General features: G+C 48.1%; 1 protein-coding gene across 1 annotated transcript; it reads left to right on the forward strand.

Annotated features, from left to right (window-relative positions):
• The first annotated feature begins 999 nt into the window (after nucleotides 1–999).
• On the forward strand, nucleotides 1,000–17,879 carry CORO1B (coronin 1B). The gene is made up of 11 exons (XM_063116850.1): nucleotides 1,000–1,146; nucleotides 4,348–4,550; nucleotides 5,222–5,344; nucleotides 6,094–6,223; nucleotides 6,393–6,574; nucleotides 10,084–10,203; nucleotides 11,312–11,416; nucleotides 12,715–12,860; nucleotides 12,997–13,054; nucleotides 15,680–15,961; nucleotides 16,952–17,879. The coding sequence occupies exons 2-11, from the start codon at nucleotides 4,350–4,352 to the stop codon at nucleotides 17,078–17,080; spliced, it is 1,476 nt and encodes a 491-aa protein (XP_062972920.1). The 5' UTR covers nucleotides 1,000–1,146; nucleotides 4,348–4,349; the 3' UTR covers nucleotides 17,081–17,879.
• The last annotated feature ends 2,316 nt before the right edge of the window (nucleotides 17,880–20,195 follow it).

Here is a 20,195-nt window from a genome sequence, read left to right on the forward strand (position 1 = left end):
CTCGAAATTTAGAATCTAAATTCTTTGGGACAGGGAATTTACTCCCACCCACCCCACCAGGCTGGTTGGGGAATGCTGGGAATTGTAGGACATTTTCCTGTCTAAATATGCACAGGACTGCACTCTTAATTGATGGGGCTCTATAATGAATGATTAGCCGTAATGGCGGAAGCAACTGCCTGGTTCTAGACTAGTCTAAACGCGGCCAGATTAGACCAAGGTTCAGACAGTCTCTCCCGCCCCGGCTGACGGATACTTTTCTCGCGCAAGCCAAGGCAAAAGGCAGGTTTTCAACCCGCGCCCCGGTGCTGGAGGGCGCGGTGTGTGAAGGAAACTCTGTATTACGCCATCTACGCTAATGACGCATTACGAAGAATGAGAAAACAGGGCCCTGCCCCGCGGGGCTTGCGACGTTGACCCATCTCCAAGCCTGCTCCAGGGTAACTTTACCATAATTAGGGGAAACTGTTGGGGTACCACCCCACTCCCGCCAGAGCTTTATATGTAAGGGCAGAAGGCTCCAAGCTCAAGATTCTTGCAAACGGCCGCGTTTCTCCTCTGGGAGCTTCCTGCCTCTCCTTAGCATTACGCGGGAGGGAGGGAAATGCACTTGGCGCATGCTTAGAGGCTCTCTTCTTGAGGACGACGACTAACACGGCCACGGCTGCGGGGCTGTCCTGCCACTGAAAACCGGGTTACGGCCTGAACGCCGCTCAGGGTCTCTTGCCCCGTCGTTGCAGCCTTCGAATTATACGCCACGACAAGCTACTGTATCTCCTCCCAGGGCGGCAGCTCCTGCTACTACCGCGGCAGCATTTTCTGCCTCCCCCTCCTCCTCCTCGCCGTTTCTGGTTAGGCTTGCCCGGGCAGGCAGCACTTGGCGTGCGGCATTTGCCGTGGCCGGCTCCTGACCCCGGGGGCGGGCCTTCTCGCTTCCTCTGCTCGCCCGCCGCTCCCGCAAAGCAGGTAACCTCGGAGCAGGGAGAGGGGAGGAAAAGCTTCCTCCGTCGGCCTCGCTGCCTCTGTCACTTCCTGTAGCGGCCGGGAGCCCAGCCCAGTCCGGGTCCTGCGTCCCTCCCTCCAGCCAGCGCTTGCACCGCCCTGGGCAGCGCGCAAGGGAGAGGCTGCTGCGTTCCTCCCCAGCCGGTGAGTGGAGGTGGGCGGCGGAGACCGAATCGCGATGGGGAGGGAGGGAGAAGCGGCGGGGGGCCCCGGGCTGCTTCCCGGGCGGGAAAAGCCGGGAGGCTGGCTAGAAGAATGGCTTTGGCGAGATCCAGTTCAGTCTCCCTTCCGCTGCCCCCCCCCCTTCTCCCCACGAGTGGACAAGAGCCCCGCCCTGCTGCGCCTTTTCCTTTCTGGTTTGGGAAAGGGAGCAACACTCTTGTATTGCAAGGCTTCGCTAATTTCCCTTCTAAACCTAGAAGTGTCGAGCCTCTAAGCCCTCATTTAGCAGTGGTTTCTGGTGGCAAGGGAGAAAGCACTTTGCACGTGCCCAGAGGCTCCCTTTTGCTGTTACTATGTTAGCGGGACGGATCTCCCCCCCAGCATTCAAAAGATTTGGGGGCTTTACTTCAGTAACCACTTTATTCCCTATTGAAGGGGTGGAGGAGGTTATGTAATGCGTTGGCCCCCAAAAAAGAGATGCTGAGGTTTGGAGAAGGGTAAGTGAAATGCCAGAGGTGCTTCCAGAGGGAGGAGGAGTCCTAGCACTGCCACTGAGGCCTTGTGCAGCTATTCCGCCTTGATAGATTTTCCTAAGTAATAAGAAAATATGATGGAAGAACAGTGGGAAAACATGGGAAGGTGATCAGTGGAAGGTTCTGTGGTCTGAACACACACACACACACCAGTAAAATTCCATGATTGAGGCTGGATGATAACAAGTGGTGAAAAACTTTATTATTCATGTGTTATATTTTTAACCTACCCAATAAACAATGTTCTGTGATCTGATGACAAACAATTAAAAGACTTAGATGCCTAGAAGCACTCCTGGGTCCAGATCTGCCTGGCTGAGATTTTTCTGACACCTTTTGGGTCCAACCAGAACTGCTGGACTTTGGTTGCAAAATTTCCCCTTTACATCCGGCAGCTGCTGCAATGGAGTAATTGTGTGTTTTGATTTATGCATTTTCCCCATGGGACTTTTCCTTGCAGGAAAACGGTTCCAGAAACTAGTTCCTTTCTAAACAGCAACAACAAAAAAGGAACAATTGCCTGAGTTTCTGCTCTGCTTAGTTCCCCACCTGCTGCCCTGCATGATCTCAACTCTAAAATAGGAAAGAGTTCTAGGCTTGGAGTTTTGATTTGCTGGCACATGGGGGTAAGGTTGGGGCTGGTTCTTCTATGCCCTCCTCGTCCTCCTTCAAAGTTTCCTAGTTGTGCGGAAGAATTAATATGCTTGCTTGTTCTCCTGTGTGATGGGCCATTCCAACAGGAAGTACCCAAAGGAGACTTCTATAGTCCCAGTCACACCTGGTGGCGGCTGAAAGGAGGGTGGGGCTGCAGAACAGGAGGCTGAAGACGGAAGCTGTAGGAGGACCTGACTCTTTGCCCAACTCCCTCAAAGTCTTTTGACCACATGCAGAAAAGGATTGAATACCTTGTGTGGTGGTTGGGTTTTCAAGTGCTTTCCTCTAGCCTGAAAGGTTTCTATTTGGGGATTTGGGCTGGTTTCTGGCTCTGATCAGGTGATCCTGGTCTTGGGTAGTTAAAGCATTAGGCCTTAGTTTGTTTTTGGTGGCTGTTTACTTCAGTGGTCGGCTGGGGATAGTTCAGAGCAGCTGTCTTCTCTTGAAGCTGACTGTTGACTTCCCCTCCCACAAATAGTCTGCCTGGATGAATCTTGCACCTTCTCTTTATTACTCTTGCTTGTGTCTTTTTTAAAATAAAATAAAAAATCTTGCAGGGGCAACGGGTTCAGGAGGGATATTTTTGTGGTCTTGTGAGTGTATTTTCAATCCTGATATTTCACGTTTACTCAAAGAAATAAGATAATCAGGTCTGTGTGCCAGATTCTGTAGTAGGCCACCATAATTTCCATGCTGGTATATGTGGCCCTCTATGAAGGAATGGACTGAGCCAATATTTGGAATGAAGCTGAGTTGTGCTGTAGGGCTTGCTAGAGAGAAGGGTACAGAGGCAGCTCTATATTGGGGGTAAATGGGGTAGTGACTCATCTGTCCACCGCCCAAGTGTGGCAGAGAGATCCCCACACAACAAGGTACATTTGCTCCAATGCACAGCATGCAACTTTCGAGTGCCATGCATGTGCATCTTCTGTTATCCTCCAGCAATTGAGCATCTGCCCTGCCCTCTGCTCCACTGATCCAAATGGGCACCAGCAGCCACTGGAAGGGTACCAGTTCCCTCTTTTGCTGTATGATTTCCCCCCACTTCCACAGAGCAGAAGTGTGAAAGAGAGGCATCCATAATAAAGAGGTCAGATATAGGGACAGGAGGTGCGAAAGTTGTTATATCAAGTTCTTAATGAGAATTTAGCAAATTTTCACCTCCGGAACAAATACGGAAGTGAGATAGTTGGGTCCTGAAATCTGCACTTTTTGGAGCTTGGAGAAGCAGCTTGTTGAGGATAAGGGGAAGTATCGACAAAATGTACATGTTTGAGAAAGGTATGCACAAAATTGCAGTAGATTAATGAAAAGGACTTGAGGGCAGGGTGGAATGCACACAAAAATGTGTACATTTGGAAAAATATGTGCAAAAAATGCAAACTTACATGTGGACTTAAAAACTTCCGCACTGACGTGGAAACGGAATGAAATGAATGTAATCCTGGAAATCTTGCAATGTCTGTGAGAATGAGATTGTCAGATCCGCCCATCTCTAGCCAGATATTGGCTAAGAAGCTTACAGCGGTTGAGAGTGAATGCAGCAACTGGCAAAAAGTCCAACTGTGGACTAATTAAGTCTGTGCACACACGTGGTGCACACTGAAGCAAATGTGGAGGAAATGCTAGTTTTCCGTTATAAAATAAAGTGGGAAACTGGATGCACACAAAATTGTGTGTAGAGGCCAAAAAATATAGTATGTAGAACTGCTCAGAACTGTACTGCAGAGAAGCATTTGGGTTATCCGAGGAGGAGAGATGCCAAATAAATTTGATCAAGAGTGCTTGGGGCAAGGAGGGCTTGCAACATCTTCAGTCAGCTGCAGCCTTTCAGTGAATACCTTTGATCCCTTCTCCACATTTCTGAATAACCTTATTAGAATCCTACTCGAAACCAAAATGCATTGGTGCATTGCTTGAAGGAGCATTATATATTCTATACCAGCCTGCAAATTAGAGGCGTGTGACCTTGTTTTTCTCCTGTGTGTATCCCCAGTCATGTCATTCCGGAAGGTCGTGCGCCAGAGCAAATTCCGCCATGTCTTTGGGCAGCCCGTCAAGAACGACCAGTGCTACGATGACATCCGGGTGTCGCGGGTCACTTGGGACAGCACCTTTTGTGCTGTCAACCCCAAGTTTGTGGCTGTGATTATAGAGGCCAGTGGAGGAGGGGCCTTCATGGTGCTCCCGCTACAGAAGGTGAGGGACGAAGCACCCTGGAGTTGTGGCTAGAGATGCAGGAGTGGGGAAGACTCACATAGGGCTGACAGTTCCCTGACCCAAGGAATTCCTGAACTCCTATCACACTGCATTCCTTTCTTCTTCTTGCATCCTCTGTTATGTGTTAGTGAGCACCGTGGTGTAGTGGTAAATTTTGAAATGCAGGCACTCATCATGACACTCAACAAACCAGTTTTAGCTGTTTTCATCTCCAGGAGGAGCAGGTCTTTTGTAAAGCCAACGGGCTTCTTCTAGGTTACACCACCCCAAAATACTTTACATTACAACAGGGTACAATATATTGTTCCTGGGAAAATCCATTCCCCCCCCCCCCCCCCGTCCAGTTGTGGGGAGTGCAGCTAAGGTCAGTGGGAACAAGGAAGTCTAAGGGGGATGGCAGATGACATCAGTGTCCCTGCTAATAAAAAAGTGCCATTGCTGCGTCCCTGTGAACCCTGGTTCCACTACACCACTGAGTGAACACATTTTGTATGGATAATCAAGGATGGCACACGGGTTATCTTGGGAATGGTAATAAACTTGTGAAGCAAATGGGAAATGCTGGGATAGGGACTCTGGCTTTGAAGAGATTGGGAAGGGCTTTCACTTTAACTAAGTCTTGACTCTTCTCCTTTGTTTCCTACCTCCAGACTGGGCGCATTGATAAGTCCTATCCTACAGTATGTGGGCACACGGGACCAGTTTTGGACATCGACTGGTGTCCACACAATGATCAGATTATTGCCAGTGGCTCTGAGGATTGCACTATTATGGTGAGGGGGAGATGGGAAAGGGCATGGGTGGGGTTCCTCTGCAGCCAAGCTATCATGAGGGAGACAGCTGTGATCAAGCAATCTGACATGCTGAGAACATCAAAATTCTATTTTTAAGCACACACAGATGGAATGTAGTCCCCAAGACCTTTGCCAGGTTGGAATTTGGCCACTGAAAACGGTTCCCCATCCCTGACATACAAGCTAAAATGACCAAGGGTGTGTGTGTGTGTGCATGATTTTGATTGCCCCCTCATTCCGGTGTGTGCACAATTCTGTATAAAGAAAAATGGAAGCAATACGCAGTGGAACTGACATTTCTGGAGGTGGAGGAGGTGTAAAGTGGAATGCTTTGCTGCATCCTCCTCCAACCTGGAGCCCTCCAGATGTTTTGGACTTCAGCTCCCATCAACCCCCTGCCAGCATGGCCAATGCTCAGGGATGCTGGGAGTTGTAGTCCAAAATACCTGGAGGGTGTGAGGGTGGAGAAAGCTGCTCTACTGGGAGGTGGAGAAGACTATGGAAGGTAGGAGGCTACCTGGTAGAATGAGGGATACTGGGCTAGTATCAGGAGAGGGTAAGCTCTAAAGTATGGAGCAGAGTAAGCTAGAGTGTCCGTCCCCCCATGGTGGTTGATTGTGATTAGATGTTTTATGATGGGAAATTGTCTGTGTGTGATAGGATGTGGCACTGGAGGGAGGATCAGAGTGGCTGGGTGTTATGTCATTCTACTCCACCTTTCTCCTCAGGTATGGCAGATCCCAGAGAATGGACTGGCAATGCCCCTGACTGAGCCAGTGGTTGTCCTAGAAGGGCACTCAAAGCGTGTGGGTATCATCACTTGGCATCCGACTGCCCGCAACGTCCTTCTTAGTGCAGGTACCATCTGTGGTGGTGGGTGGAGGAAGAGGAGGAGGAAGCAAAGTTGAGGAGCTTTGGCTGCAAGCCTTGTGTGTGGGGTAGGGTGATGCGGAGACCTAGAGCTATGAGGTGCCTGAGACAAGACTCCAGTGACAATCCTGTTCTTTTGCGCATCGTTTCTTTCCAGGCTGTGATAATGTCGTCATCGTGTGGAATGTGGGCACAACTGAAGAGCTTTACCGCCTCGACGACCTGCATCCTGACCTCATTTATAATGTCAGCTGGAACCGTGACGGCAGCCTCTTCTGCTCTAGCTGCAAGGACAAGAGTGTGCGCGTCATTGACCCTCGTCGTGGGCAGGTTGTAGCGGTACGTTGCTTCCTCTTTTGAGTCTTTCGGGATGTGGTCATTCTTCACCCAGTGGGTGTTTATGTAAGAGTTCCCTCCCTGTTACCGTTGTTCCTTCTTGCCATTTTGACAAGGCCATTCTGATCCTGGAAGTCAGGGAGATTTTGCTTTGTGTTTTAGGATGCTGCAATAGGAATATATTGGGGCCTCATGGAGTCTTCCTCATCTTGTTATTTGAGCAGCCGCAACATCTCTCTGTGATTTGTGCCTTCCCATTTCTAACTTCGTCAGGGTTGGGAGTTGCCAGATCTGGATCTACTGATAGATTTCCAGGCAATTTGCAATCAGTCACCAAGGATTTGTCTTCTAAGTAGATAATAACAAAAACTTCCTCCCAAAATTCGGCTGCTGACATTACAAAAGCTTGTGAGGGAAAACCAGGAATGGATTATTATGTGTGCAATTCTGGGCCTGAAAGCAAATTCTTGGGCTGAGATGCACCCAGGGGTGCCCAGTTACTTAATTCTCTGCCTGCCCCCCTCTCTCTGAGCCATTATTTTGCATGTGGGTCTAGTTGTTCATTCTTGAGATTCTAGGAAAAAGCAAAGTATATCCCATAAGCTTGAGATCTGCCTATCCCCGCACCAGGATATGGATCTTGTCTGTAGTCAAACTTGCTCTACTTTAAGCTTGCAGATTGAAGTTCATACTTTGCCTCTTGTGATAAGGACCTCTGTGCAGTGCTGATGTTTACGTAGCTGACATGTTGGTGGGTTGTTCAGAGAGCTAAACAATAAGATTGGCTTTGATGCGTGGCAGTGTTTACCTTATTTTTGGTTTAGCTTGTAGGGATAGTGCTCGGAGAGGCCTAGTTCTAATCAGAGCCTGGGGGACTGAAGAATGTATGTGGAGTGTGCTTTATTAGGCAGAAGTGCTGACTTGCAGCAAACCAACCGTCAGATTTTTCAATTTGATTTTGAGCACAATAAATAATGCATGTGTTCAAAAAAGTGTAATAGCATGTGTGTGCGTACATACACACACACACCTATGTATTGGCAAGAGTTCAAGGTAATGTTATCAGTGCTATGCTGGGTATTTATTTATTTTTATTTATTTATTTATTACATTTTTATACCGCCCAATAGCCGAAGCTCTCTGGGTGGTTCACAAAAATTAAAACCATCATAAAACAACCAACAGGTTAAAAACACAAATAAAAAATACAGTATAAAAAGCATGTTATACTAATGGCAAAATATGTAAGAAGGAAGGAGGCATGAAGTTTGTATGATGCCTGTAAGTAAGGGAGTTGAAGTGGAGATCTATGCAGAGGGATAAGAAGCTATGAATTCTTCTGTGTCTTTTGCAATACTGTTTCCGCCTGCCTCCCCCCCTCCCTCCATAAAGCTTTTCCAGAGACCTATTAAGGGCTAGGTTATGCAGCAACACTTCCCAGGTGAGTTTCTATCATCATTTTGAGACGCTGACCCTGTTCAGATGATCCACTTAGCCACAGCGGCGAAGCGTTCTGAGCGAAACATTATGGCTTAGCGTGTCATGTGAACCATTCCTAGCCATCATGGCTACATAACCACAGTTTAAACACACTCACTAACCATTTGCTGCAAAAGGGTTAGCAGCCTAACCATGGCTTAGCATGTTGTCTGAACAGGCCCATTGACTCCCAAATGCTTCCAGCGAAGCCCACGGTTTTCATATGTGACTGTTTATAATGCAGCCCAACTGTGTAGGAATGGCTCGTTTATTTCCTATTGAATCCTGTTATCTGAAACAGTGAGGCTGGTTGGCTTTCCTAGGCTTCGTCTGAGGCTTCTAGCTGTGCCTGTCAAAGTGTTTCACAAGTCAAAGTGTTTCAATCTTCAAGGCTGAGCCTCTTGCTCCCCCCCCCCCCCTCTGCTGAGTGGATTCCTTAAGAAACTGGAGAAGGAAGGCTGAAAAAGTGTTGGTTTAGGCCTCCGTGAGGTTTTTGCATGCGTGTGTGTTGGTGATGTCAGGAAGCTATCAGTGGTGATAGGGTATGTATTGGCTTGCCAGTTCTTGATCCTTTGTGGGAGGGGCTCCTATGTTTTTTAATAACTATACAGCAGAAAGTTGTTTAGCAGGTGTAGGCTCTTTTATTGTTGCAGCACTAGGCTGAAAGAAGTTACACCTGCCAGATTTCTCAGGCCTGTGCAGCTGTGGAAAGGTACAAGAGTTCCCTTCAGGCTGAGTGCCTAAATTGTGGCCTTGGGTATCTACGGTAATGTTCTCAAATTGTCATACAGGACTGCCCTGCCCCACTTTCTTACTGCTCCCTGGTGGCCACCAGTATCCCAGCCTCAGCTCCTATCTTCCCTGCAGGATTAGAAACTCTATTCCAATAAAATAGTTGCTTTAAAACAGCCATTTTAAATATTTCACAATCCGACAACATGCTCATATCAAACTATTTTAAACAACTTAAGAGAAAATAATTTGTTAAAAAGTAGCAATAATAAACTGAAATTCAGTTGAGCATTTCAGCTACAGACAGCTTGAAGTAAATGGGTTTTCAAGGCTCACAAGTCATTACTGATGGAGACAATGATATATCCCTTGGGGCCATTCCTGAAAAGACCCTGCCTCTAGTGGAGGGATGAGCAATGAGATGCTTTGACCTACGGCTCCGGTCATTCCTCATGATTTGCTATGCTGGCAAGGGCCAATGGGAGTTTTAGGCCAAAACGTTTTTCAAATTTTACAAATTTTTCAATGGGGAGCGGTATATAAATATTCTAAATAAATAAATAAAACATCTGGAGGGCCACAAGGTGACCACTTTCTTTTAGTGCCTGCCAGTGTGACTGATCTTCAAGGTGGGAAGTGCAGAAGGAGAGGCTAAGTGGGGTCCGACATGGCACAGGGGCTAATTGCTCAGAGACAGTAACCGTATTATATTGTATAATTCTGAGGTGTATGTGTGGAATTGTATTGCGTGTTTTTATTGTTAACCATCCTGAGTGATGCTTAAGCACCAGAAGGGCAGTATATATAATTTTTGTATTGTATAAATAATAATAAAGGATAAAATATAAATAGAAAAGGTTGATGGGCACAATCCTGTCAGTCTGGAGTGCAAGGTAATGAGGAGGACTCAGGACAGATACAAGGAAGGACTTCTTCACACAGCACATAGTTAAACTACGGAATTCACTACCCCACGATGTAGCGATGGCCACCAATTTGGATGGCTTTTAAAGGGGTTTGGATAAATTCTTGGAGGAGAAGGCTGTCAATGGCTACTAGCCCTGATGGTTAAGTGCTACCTCCGGTAGCAGAGGCACTATGCCTATGTACACCAATTGCCGGGGAACATGGGCGGGAGAGTGCTGTTGCACTCATGTCCTTCTTGTGGGTTTCCCATGGGCAACTGCTTGGCCACTGTGTGAGCAGAGTGCTGGTCTGAGCCTGGCTGGCGCATTTCTGCTGGCTAAGGGGGTATTGTGGCGCCCGCTGCTTCAGCTGTTGCTTGTCCTTTTGCTCCGCAGGAGAGGGAGAAAGCCCACGAGGGGGCACGTCCAATGCGGGCCATTTTTTTGTCCGACGGGAAGATCTTCACTACAGGCTTCAGTCGCATGAGTGAGCGGCAGCTGGCACTCTGGGACCCAGTGAGTGGGAATGTGGGCTGGGAGCTGGGGTGGTGGAGAGATGTACTTTATTCCGCAGGGGTGGGGGGCGGGAGGAGGAAGAGGTATGGGGAAGACTTTCTCCCTGCAATGGAACCTTCCTGCCATCCCAGCCTGAGAAGGCAGTGTGGTGTAGGGATTAGTGCAAGGGGGGGGCAACCTCTGGCCCATGAAGGGGCCCAGTCTGGCCTGTGTAGGGTTGAGCCCTTCCCTCTGCCCTCCCTAAGCCCCACCCTTGGTGGGAGAGGAATCCCTGGTGCAAAGGGAAATCCTTTTCCTACCTCCGATCGAGATAAGCACGGGATCCCCCCTCACCCCTCAGCTAGGGCTTTCAGGAGGCGGCTTCTGCAAGTGCAGGCTGAGTCCCTTCCTCCAGCTTGCACCATGATTGGGATGCAAGGGGAAAAGGGGAGGGGTGGGTGATGTCATAGGAAGGGGGTGGGCCCTTCCCCCTGGATGTCATGCAGACCATTGGCTAGGTCTGGGGGTGTAGCCTGGCCCCAGATCAAAAGCCGTTGTCTTCCCCTCAGAGTGTTGGACTAGGCTTGAGAGACCTGGGTTCAAATCCCCACTCGGCCATGAAGCTTTGCACTAGGTACCAACTCCCAGCCTAGCCTACCTCACAGGGTTGTTGTGAGGATAAAATGGAGAGTAGAAGGGGGATCATGGGCACTTCCTTGGGCTCCTTGGATATAAATTTAAGAAACAAATAAAAGGAAGAGGCCCCATTTCCTCTTCTTTTGCTCCTCTGAGTGGGATGGTTTTCTTTGCACCTGTACCAGAACAAAATGGGTATTGCTTAAAGATTGAATCCCATTTGAGGGCAGGGCTGGATTTCCTGGCACTGCCCACACTGCCACATCGCTGCCCACCTATCCATGCATTGTGGGAGTGGGGATGTCTAAGGAGGAGATCCTGCCCTACATATGTAGGCACCTCCTGTGGTCCAGAAACCTGGACGGTGGGGAGATGTGGCCAGCAGGCACACAGTCCTGCTCTCTTCCTCCACGTGGTTATGATTGCGTGGAGGGTAATGCCTGAGGGGGGCTGTAATGATGTGTACATCTGTGTGTGTGTGTGTGATTTGCAGGAGAACCTGGAGGAGCCCATGGCATTGCAGGAGCTGGACTCGAGCAATGGGGCCCTTCTGCCTTTCTATGACCCTGACACCAACGTGATCTACGTCTGTGGCAAGGTAAGCTTTTTCACGGAGTGGGGGGAGTGGCCGGAGGGGGGGGGCTCCATTTGCTGTCATTGGTCCCACATCTCTACCCCCATCTGAAACTGGCTGCTCACCCTTATTCCCTTCCACTTCCCGTGGCTCCCTTCCTGAGCAGAAATTGATGACACTGAGGTAATTGTTCGTTGGCATGTTCTCCGTGTTGCTTGGTTTGATCATAGCTAGGCCCAAAATCTAAGGGAACTGACCAGTCTTTATGTACTTTTCAGCATCTCTCTTTGAGGCTGCTCTACAGCCCACCTCTACAAACCAAGTCCTCATTTTACTGCTGTCCCCTTAAATGCACTACAGTATCTCTTTGGTTCTGTCGTCCTATTCTGTTCCCAGATGGGATGTACTCTGGAAGCACAATTGCAGCTGTCTTGCCAAAACTGATACAGTTTGACTGTTCATATTACATGGAATCCGTCTTTACAGTGTTTCATGTTGGTTTCCCTTTCTATAGTAGCTTGCATTGTAACTCAGTGGTCACATTACACAGAAAACCAGAGCTTGCAATTCTTATCAAATAAAACTAGGTTTCTGTACCGAAATGTTTGTTGTTCCATAACACCTCAGAGTTTTCTGCGTGAATTTTGTTACCCCCAATGGTATCCTTGTGTCTAAGCGTTGGGCCAGAAATGGACAGCATGTTAGTGTTTTCGGTGTCCTGGGGCCTGACCCACCTGCAGCATCAAGTGGGGACTGGCTTGCGTGAATGAGCTGTTATGGACCAAACTCCACAGGCAGAACTTCTATGTTGCCTCAAACACCATGTTGTTCGAGGATGTTGATTCACACACATAGCTGCAAGCCATTGAGCGATATACATGTATATTACGACTGTTTCTTAGATATGTTATGGGCAAGATTGCTTTCTCTTTGAGAGTCCAGAACTCCGGTTTTCCAGTTCCTCACTGGCCCCATTCAGAAGACACCTTAAACCATGGCTTTAACCACAGTGACTAAGGCAAGAAGCCTTATTCACTGTGGTTAAAGCCGTGGTTTAAGGTGTCTTCTGAATGGGCTCTTTCCCTCTTCCACCCTCCTAAGAGGGAGTTAATTCTTCCCGAGGCAGGGAGGCATTCTCTTGGCCTCCTCCTCCTCCTTTTTCCCCAATCACCTGGCCCCATTTCTGTGAAAATGAAGTGCTCAGGAGGGCTGGAGATTCCTAAGGGATTTGTTAAGATGAGGCAATTTCTTAACCAATGATAGACTTCGGAGCTAACGTTGTGTGTATCCTTCTGTCCTGTTTCTGTCCCCTTCCCTTCCAGGGAGACTCGAGCATCCGATACTTTGAGATCACAGCAGAAGCACCCTACATCCACTTCCTGAACACGTTCACTAGCAAAGAGCCTCAGCGCGGCATGGGATGGATGCCCAAGCGGGCTCTGGATGTCAACAAGTGTGAGATTGCCAGGTAGTCAGAATACGCTGGGGATGACAAAAGGGCTCGCAGTTACGGGGCAAGTAATTTTAATGCAGCATCCATGGGTCACAGGCTTTCTGTTCCTCCTGCCCTGCTAACCCAGTTGCTTGCCTCTCTGTTTCTGCAGGTTTTACAAACTCCATGAGCGCAAGTGTGAACCCATTATCATGACAGTGCCAAGGAAGGTGGGTGCTTGATAAGAGGGATTTGCCTACATTACAAGGAGCTCCTGTTTCAGCCTCTCATTCTCCCTTTGCTGCTGTTTGGGAGCAGCCACATACAACTGGTTACAACCTGTAAAGCCCTATACGGCTCGGGTCCAGGTTATCTGAAAAACAGTATTCTCCCTTATGAGCCTGCCCGTCCTCTGAGATCTTCAGGGGAGGCCCTTCTCTCAGTTCCACCACCATCTCTGGCATGCCTGGTGGGAATGCAGGACAGGGCCTTCTCGGTGGCTGCTCTGAGGCTCTGGAGCTCCCTTTCCAGGGAAGCTAGATTGGCTCCTCCCTGGTGTGTTTCCGGAGGCGGGCTAGAACTTTCTTGTTTCAGCTGGCCTTTGGGGAGTAGTCTGGACCTGTTTATGTGTTGTTTATATAATGGATTATTATTTTTTACAATTACTCATATTTTAAATGTTTTTAAATGTTTTAATATTGTAGTATGTTTAATATTTTTTTAAATTTTCGTATCACACTATCTGTTTTAACTGTACATGTTTTAATCTGTAAAGCTGCCTTGAGTCCTAGTAATGGGGGAAAAGGCAGGAAATAATAATAATCATAATAAATGATTATGATAATAATGCATAATAATTGGCTAACTTATTTTGGGGGCTGGACTGACAGTTTTACGTTAGAACCTGGAGACACTAACCATGGAGAAAAAGCCATTGTTGCTGCTCTGTTTAGGTAGTGCTTTGGTAGGATGTCTGACCACATATACCCTACAAGCCCAGGAAGATCATGAGCACTTTGCTTCTGGCTCTCAGGAGAAGCTGCGATGCCTCTCTTAAGGAGTAGTTTGGCATTCCCACCCAGCGTCTGTCCGTCCGTCCCACCCACCCCAGTTTCCAGTTGGTCAGCAGGATCCCTGGGTTATATGCCAGCATCTTGATGTCCTAGCCCTGCTCCTTTGCTGTGTGTGTGTGTGCATGTGCTCTATTGGCTTTTATATGGAGCTGGAATTATTTTAGCAAAATACATCCCCTCCACACACACACACACACACTATTCAGGTCTCAAGCTTTATACGTATATCTGTTTTCATCATATTCTGAATCAGGATTGTAGCTCTCCAGGTAACTATGTGGCTTTAATTATAATAATACTTGGCAGTTACATCGCATATTAAAGTGCTTCATGTCAGAGTTAATGTACATTGTTAAAACAGTTTTGTAAGATAGGCCAGTCTTATTATCTCTATACTGCAGATGGGAAAATGAGACTTGGAAGTCCTCTGTTCAAATCTTCCTGCAACCATGAATCTGTTGGCTGTCTTGCCTCACGCCATGTAATAAATTCTTGGTTGTGGCAAGATTTGAACTAGTGATGACTAAGCTCTTTGCTACTGTGGGAGAGAGAGAGAGAGAAAAGCAACAAATTTGATTTTTTTTTAAAGTTAATCACAGATCTAGCACCAGCCTACCTTGCAGGGTTGTTGTGAGGGTGAGAGAGGTAAAAAAGATACAAATTTAATTCACTTAAAAGTTAACTCACAGGCCTAGCACCTCCCTGCTACTTTAAGATGATTACCTCACAGACATATATCTTAGGAGGCCTGAGCAACGCTGGGTATATTAGCTAGTGTACTACTAAAGTATGGCATACAGTAGGCTTTGCTTCAGATGCTGAAGCATTAAGCTATTTTGCATCTTTACTGCACCCGCCCCCCTGAAAATAAGTGCAGGAGTTAAGGTTTGGTTTGAACTTGATACATAGAAATGTTTCCTGCTTCTCAATTTTGCCAGCTCCCCCCCCCCCCATCCCCTGCTCTGCCCCTCTCTCCTTCTCGGTCATACCACCAATCAAGCTCAGCTACTCCTGCATCACCAGGATACAGGGGTTCCCTCCCCCATCTCCCCCAAAGATGCGCACCAGCTTTCATTCAGATATTTAATTCTTCAAAGAAGATATTGGTCTGTGTTGTCTGTCACAGCTTTTCTGTCCTTCCTGGAAATGGGTGTGTTGAATTATTTTCCACCACCCCCTTTTTAAAACAGGTATCACTGGGATTTGAACTTGAAATGTAGAATTGTGTCTTGACTGTGTGTATCAAATTTTATTTTAACATAATGGCTCAGCATTCAAGAGTTATTCTGTGTGATGAAGTAGGAAGAAGTATGGATGAGCTAAAGGCTTCACTTTCTTTGGCTAACCAGGGTCTCATCGATGAAGCAAGCCTTCCCTGCCTCAGTCTTCGTAGCTTCCCATGAGCACTAGTACCACTATGAAGCAATTCCACCATCTTACGATATTTCAGTTCAGCTTGAGTAAAAAATAAATAAAACAATGCAATAGAATCAGCTAATTCTCTCCCTTCGTTATGAATTTGTGCCAATACTAACATTTCTGAACTGCAAAGGAACAGCAAAACTCCTTCCTCTGAACTGGTCGCCTTGCATAAAATGGAAGGGCGCGTCTGTTTCAAAATCCCGTTCCTTCTGAGATCACAGAAATGACGACCTTTCTCACTGTACTGAGAAATGCAAACTTCCAAACCTCAGAACAGATAGTGGTTCTAAGGTGATTTCCCGGGGTTGGATTTTCAATAGCCACGTGCAGGCCAGTGCTAACGCTACCTTCTCCTTGCAGTCAGATCTGTTCCAAGATGACCTGTACCCAGACACAGCTGGGCCGGAAGCTGCCATGGAAGCCGAGGATTGGGTGGCGGGCAAGACGGCAGCGCCTATCCTGATCTCGCTGCGCGAAGCCTACGTGCCCACGAAGCAGCGGGACTTCAAGGTCAACCGAAGGAGCTTGTTGCCCGAGAGCCGCCCTGCCGCTGCCCCCAGCTCCGGGCTGAGTGCCACACACCCCAGTGCCATGTCTCCGTCTGCTGCCACGCCTGCCACTGGCGTCAGCGCTGCCAGTGGGGTAAGTACAGGGGAGCAGGATTGGGGGATTCCAAGGACAGCCTCTGTGTGTGTGTGTGTGTGTGTGTGTGTGTGTGTGTGTGTGTGTGTGTGTGGAATTGGCGCTTCCCTGTCTTTCCTAACAAGATTGCAGAGGGATGGGGTCGGAGGTTGGGGGCAGAAGTCGGTAAGAACCAAGCACAAGGAGTCGGGGGTCAGAGAGAGTTCCGATGTCTTATAAGAGGCATCTTCGAGGGCAGGGCTGTGTGTATTCTGCCTGTCTGGTGTTTGCTTGGTGTCGAAACTTTCCAGCTCTCTCTCTCTCTCTCTCTTTTTAGAAAAGCCAGTATCTAGACCTTCCGTAAGCTATGGAGAAGTGATGACATTCCAAATATTTGAGAAGGGCTGGGTAGGGCTTCTGTGGGCAGAGTGGGCCTCTAGTGTCCTTGGCACCTACAGAAAGTTCATCTTGAGCGCTCTAGTTCTTTGGCACCCAATTCTTCAGTGCCTTGTTCACCAGGCTCTTGGAAGCAGCATGGATCATGTGAAGCAAGCAAGTCTGCCCAGGACTTCTTTGCTTGGAGGTATATTAATAGCCTGCTTTCTTCCTGTGGCTTTCGTAAGTCTGAGGTAGGCTATGGTGTGCATGGCTGCGTTGACCAGATTTGGAAGTATTTACCAGTATCACTTTCCTTCTTCAGTTCTCTCAACCCAAATGTGTGTATGCACAACCAGGTCTAGCTATCCTTTTAATAGAGCGACTCCCAAAATAGAGAAATTGAAATCTTAAAGCAAAACATTTCAGTTCTCGCTTCCTCCGCTGCTCTGATGTGAATCCATATTTCTTATCCTATAGCGTGTCAGAGCAGCTTAAGAAAGCAGAAAGTGAAATGTTTTGCTTTAGGGTTTCATTTCCCCCTGTTTGGTTAGCCCCTGGTGAGGCGTGAGCCGAGCAGCTGGCATCGTGGGGGCTGCCGGCAGTGCGCTGAGACACCGTTTCCCCCACTTACAGGAAGGCGGGCAGATTACCGAAGAGGTGCTGCGTGAGGTGGCATCGCTGCGGGCACTTGTGGCTGCACAGGGCGAGCGCATTGCGCGGCTGGAGGAGCAGCTGAGCCGCCTTGAGAACGGCGACATCTAGGGCCTTTGCCCCACTGAGGAGACCTCACCGACCTGGATCTTCTTACACGCTTCACCTTTTTTGAGCTGCCAGCAATCCCTTTACACTGCCTCATCCCTGCCCGGTGGTGTGAGTCAGGGACTTGCCCTCTCTTGCTGCTACCGAGGAGGTTTCCTGTGTTTCGTCTTGGACCAAAACTCCAATTATTTCTACACCCCCTTATGATTTCAGGGGCAATGTGTTGGTCTTCCCACATCTGCCCCTTTGCCTTACGCTGGTCAGGGCCCCTGCACCCTCCTGTCTCATTCCCATGGCTGGGGCTGGCCCGTGTGTCCCCCCTGTCGGGGGATCGGGACTGGCTGACGGCCCAGTCTGGTATGCCCATGCCCTCCACTGGGGAGAAGCCGGGGCTTTCCCTTCCCAATCTCTCATGGCAGGTGGGTTTGGTTTGGTTATTAGAAGCTAGTGCCTCCTATGATTCAGTGCTGGGGGTGGCCATGCCTCTTCCCTCTCCTCCCCCCCCTCCCACTTTCCCTGCTAGGACCACTGAGATCCTGTTGCGGAGTCTTCTGCTTCATTGCCTGAACTTATTTTACTTTTGCAAAGAGACCGTGGAGATGACCAACGGGGGCCAGACTGTGAAAGAAACCTGCCATCCAGTCACGGCCCTAAGCCTGTTGTCTCTGGGAACACTCTTCTCTCCAGCCCTCAAAGGCAAAGCAGGTTCTGATGAAATAAAGAAGGGCGGGGGAGAGGGGGAGGAACCGGTTCAGGGTCGATATCTATATTTTCATTCCAAATAAAAGTCTTTATAAAGCCACAGCTCTGTGCGGAAGTCTGTTGCTGCTGCCGCCTCCCTTCTTCCTACAGGCGTGGAGATGAATTCAAGGTAAGTGCCAGCTCTTTCGTGGAAGAGTTGCCTCCTTCAGGCCGTTGATGGTGGTACCACCTCCTTCCAGGGTGGGGAACCTCCTTCAGCCCGAGGGGCAGATGCGATTTCAGAGGAGCCCTCAGGGCTGCATCACAGTGGTGGGCGTGGCTGAAGGCAAAAGGGGCGGGGCCAAAATACCAGCATATTTTAGCTCAAAGCTCTTACTGCCTGTAAGGATGCCCCTGGGAGGGGAATTTCAGCCTTGTAGCATGGGGAAAAAACATTGCACAGAGGCTGGGAAAGCACCAAATGGTTGAGTGAAAAGGAGCATACCAGTTTGGAGAACTCCAGAGAGCCTGATTAGGACCTCAGGAATCTGGATTTGGTCTCCAGGCCTGAGGTTGCCCAGCCTATGTTATAAAAACATGACAAAACACCGTGCAATGGTTTCTGCTTTTCAGCTTAACTAGAATTGCCCAAAGAAACCATTTCCCTCCCACCTCAGCAGGTACATAGTCATGTTGGATGTTTGCAGGAAATACTCCTTGGAATTTTAATTTTGAACTTTAGATAAAAGGCAGAAAGAGTGTGTGTGTATATGTGTGTGTAATTAGTGGGGATAAATTCAAGGTTTTATGTGGAAACTTCATAGAATCATAGAATAGCAGAGTTGGAAGGGGCCTACAAGGCCATCGAGTCCAACCCCCTGCTCAATGCAGGAATCCACCCTAAAGCATCCCCGACAGATGCTTGTCCAGCTGCCTCTTGAAGGCCTCTAGTGTGGGAGAGCCCACAACCTCCCTAGGTAACTGATTCCATTGTCGCACTGCTCTAACAGTCAGGAAGTTTTTCCTGATGTCCAGCTGGAATCTGGCTTCCTTTAACTTGATTCCATTATTCCGTGCCCTGCACTCTGGGAGGATCGAGAAGAGATCCTGGCCCTCCTCTGTGTGACAACCTTTTAAATATTTGAAGAGTGCTATCATGTCTCCCCTCAATCTTCTCTTCTCCAGGCTAAACATGCCCAGTTCCTTCAGTCTCTATTCATGGGGCTTTGTTTCCAGACCCCTGATCATCCTGGTTGCCCTCCTCTGAACACGCTCCAGCTTGTCTGCGTCCTTCTTGAATTGTGGAGCCCAGAACTGGACGCAATACTCCAGATGAGGCCTAACCAGGGCCGAATAGAGAGGAACCAGTACCTCACGTGATTTGGAAGCTATACTTCTATTAATGCAGCCCAAAATAGCATTGGCCTTTCTTGCAGCCATATCACACTGTTGGCTCATATTCAGCTTGCAATCTACAACAATTCCAAGATCCTTCTTGTTTGTAGTATTTCTGAGCCAAGTATCCCCCATCTTGTAACTGTGCCTTTAGTTTCTATTTCCTAAATGTAGAACTTGGCATTTATCCCTATTAAATTTCATCCTGTTGTTTTCAGCCCAGCACTCCAGCCTATCAAGATCACTTTGAAGTTTGTTTCTGTCTTCCAGGGTATTCGCTATCCCCTCCAATTTTGTCTCACACACTTAATGGTGTGTGTAAAATATATAATTGTTCTCTGATCTGACCTTCTAACGTTCACTTCCTTCGTTGGAAGATTGCTTGGTTAGCTCTAGTTTTATGTTCTGTTTCATAGTGGCTTGCATTTTCTGAAAATGAGTCAATATTCAGCCTTGTCCCAGTGGCTGGTCTGTTTTTGTTTCTCGGTGATAAGGTAAACCTATTTCTTGTTAGTTTTAAACTGAATTTAAGCAAGTTTTTTTAAAAAAACTTGCTTTTTTGAATGGATCAGGGGCAGTTCTACAACTTAATGTGTGTCCCTGGCAAAAGGACAATGTCAACTTTTGTTTTCAAGGGCAAGCTTTTCTAAATGGGGGAGGGGGTAAGGTGAGAGGTGTATGCCCTAGAGGCTGTGGATTTGAATTGACGTGGCCATACTCAGCTGGAAGGTAAAGGAATGTAAGTAAAACTATGCCTCCCCTTGGAACAAGCATCTTGGTCCAACCATCTCATAATCTGCTAAATCCTACTTGGTGAGGTCCTTGTTAAAGGAGGAATAAGTGTTTCTCCAGCTAACGGACTTGGTTAGTCAAGTTGCCTTCGGAACATAGGAAGCTCCCTTATGCGGAGTCACCTTTGGTCCATCTAGCCTAGTATTGTTGACATTAACTGGCAGCGGCTCTCCAGCATTTCAGGCAGGAATTTTTCTTGACCTACCTGGTGATGCCAGGGATTGAACCTGGGACGTCTGCATGTAAAGCA

This window comes from Elgaria multicarinata, chromosome 2 (assembly GCF_023053635.1).
Source record: "Elgaria multicarinata webbii isolate HBS135686 ecotype San Diego chromosome 2, rElgMul1.1.pri, whole genome shotgun sequence".
Taxonomy (NCBI): Eukaryota; Metazoa; Chordata; class Lepidosauria; order Squamata; family Anguidae; genus Elgaria; species Elgaria multicarinata.

Bases quoted from the DNA above. Each gene is read 5' to 3' on its own strand.
- CORO1B (XM_063116850.1), top strand. From the start codon at position 4,350: ATGTCATTCCGGAAGGTCGTGCGCCAGAGCAAATTCCGCCATGTCTTT. The intron at 6,224-6,392 runs GTACCATCTGTG...GTTTCTTTCCAG, and splicing joins CAACGTCCTTCTTAGTGCAG to GCTGTGATAATGTCGTCATC. The intron at 11,417-12,714 runs GTAAGCTTTTTC...CTTCCCTTCCAG, and splicing joins TGATCTACGTCTGTGGCAAG to GGAGACTCGAGCATCCGATA.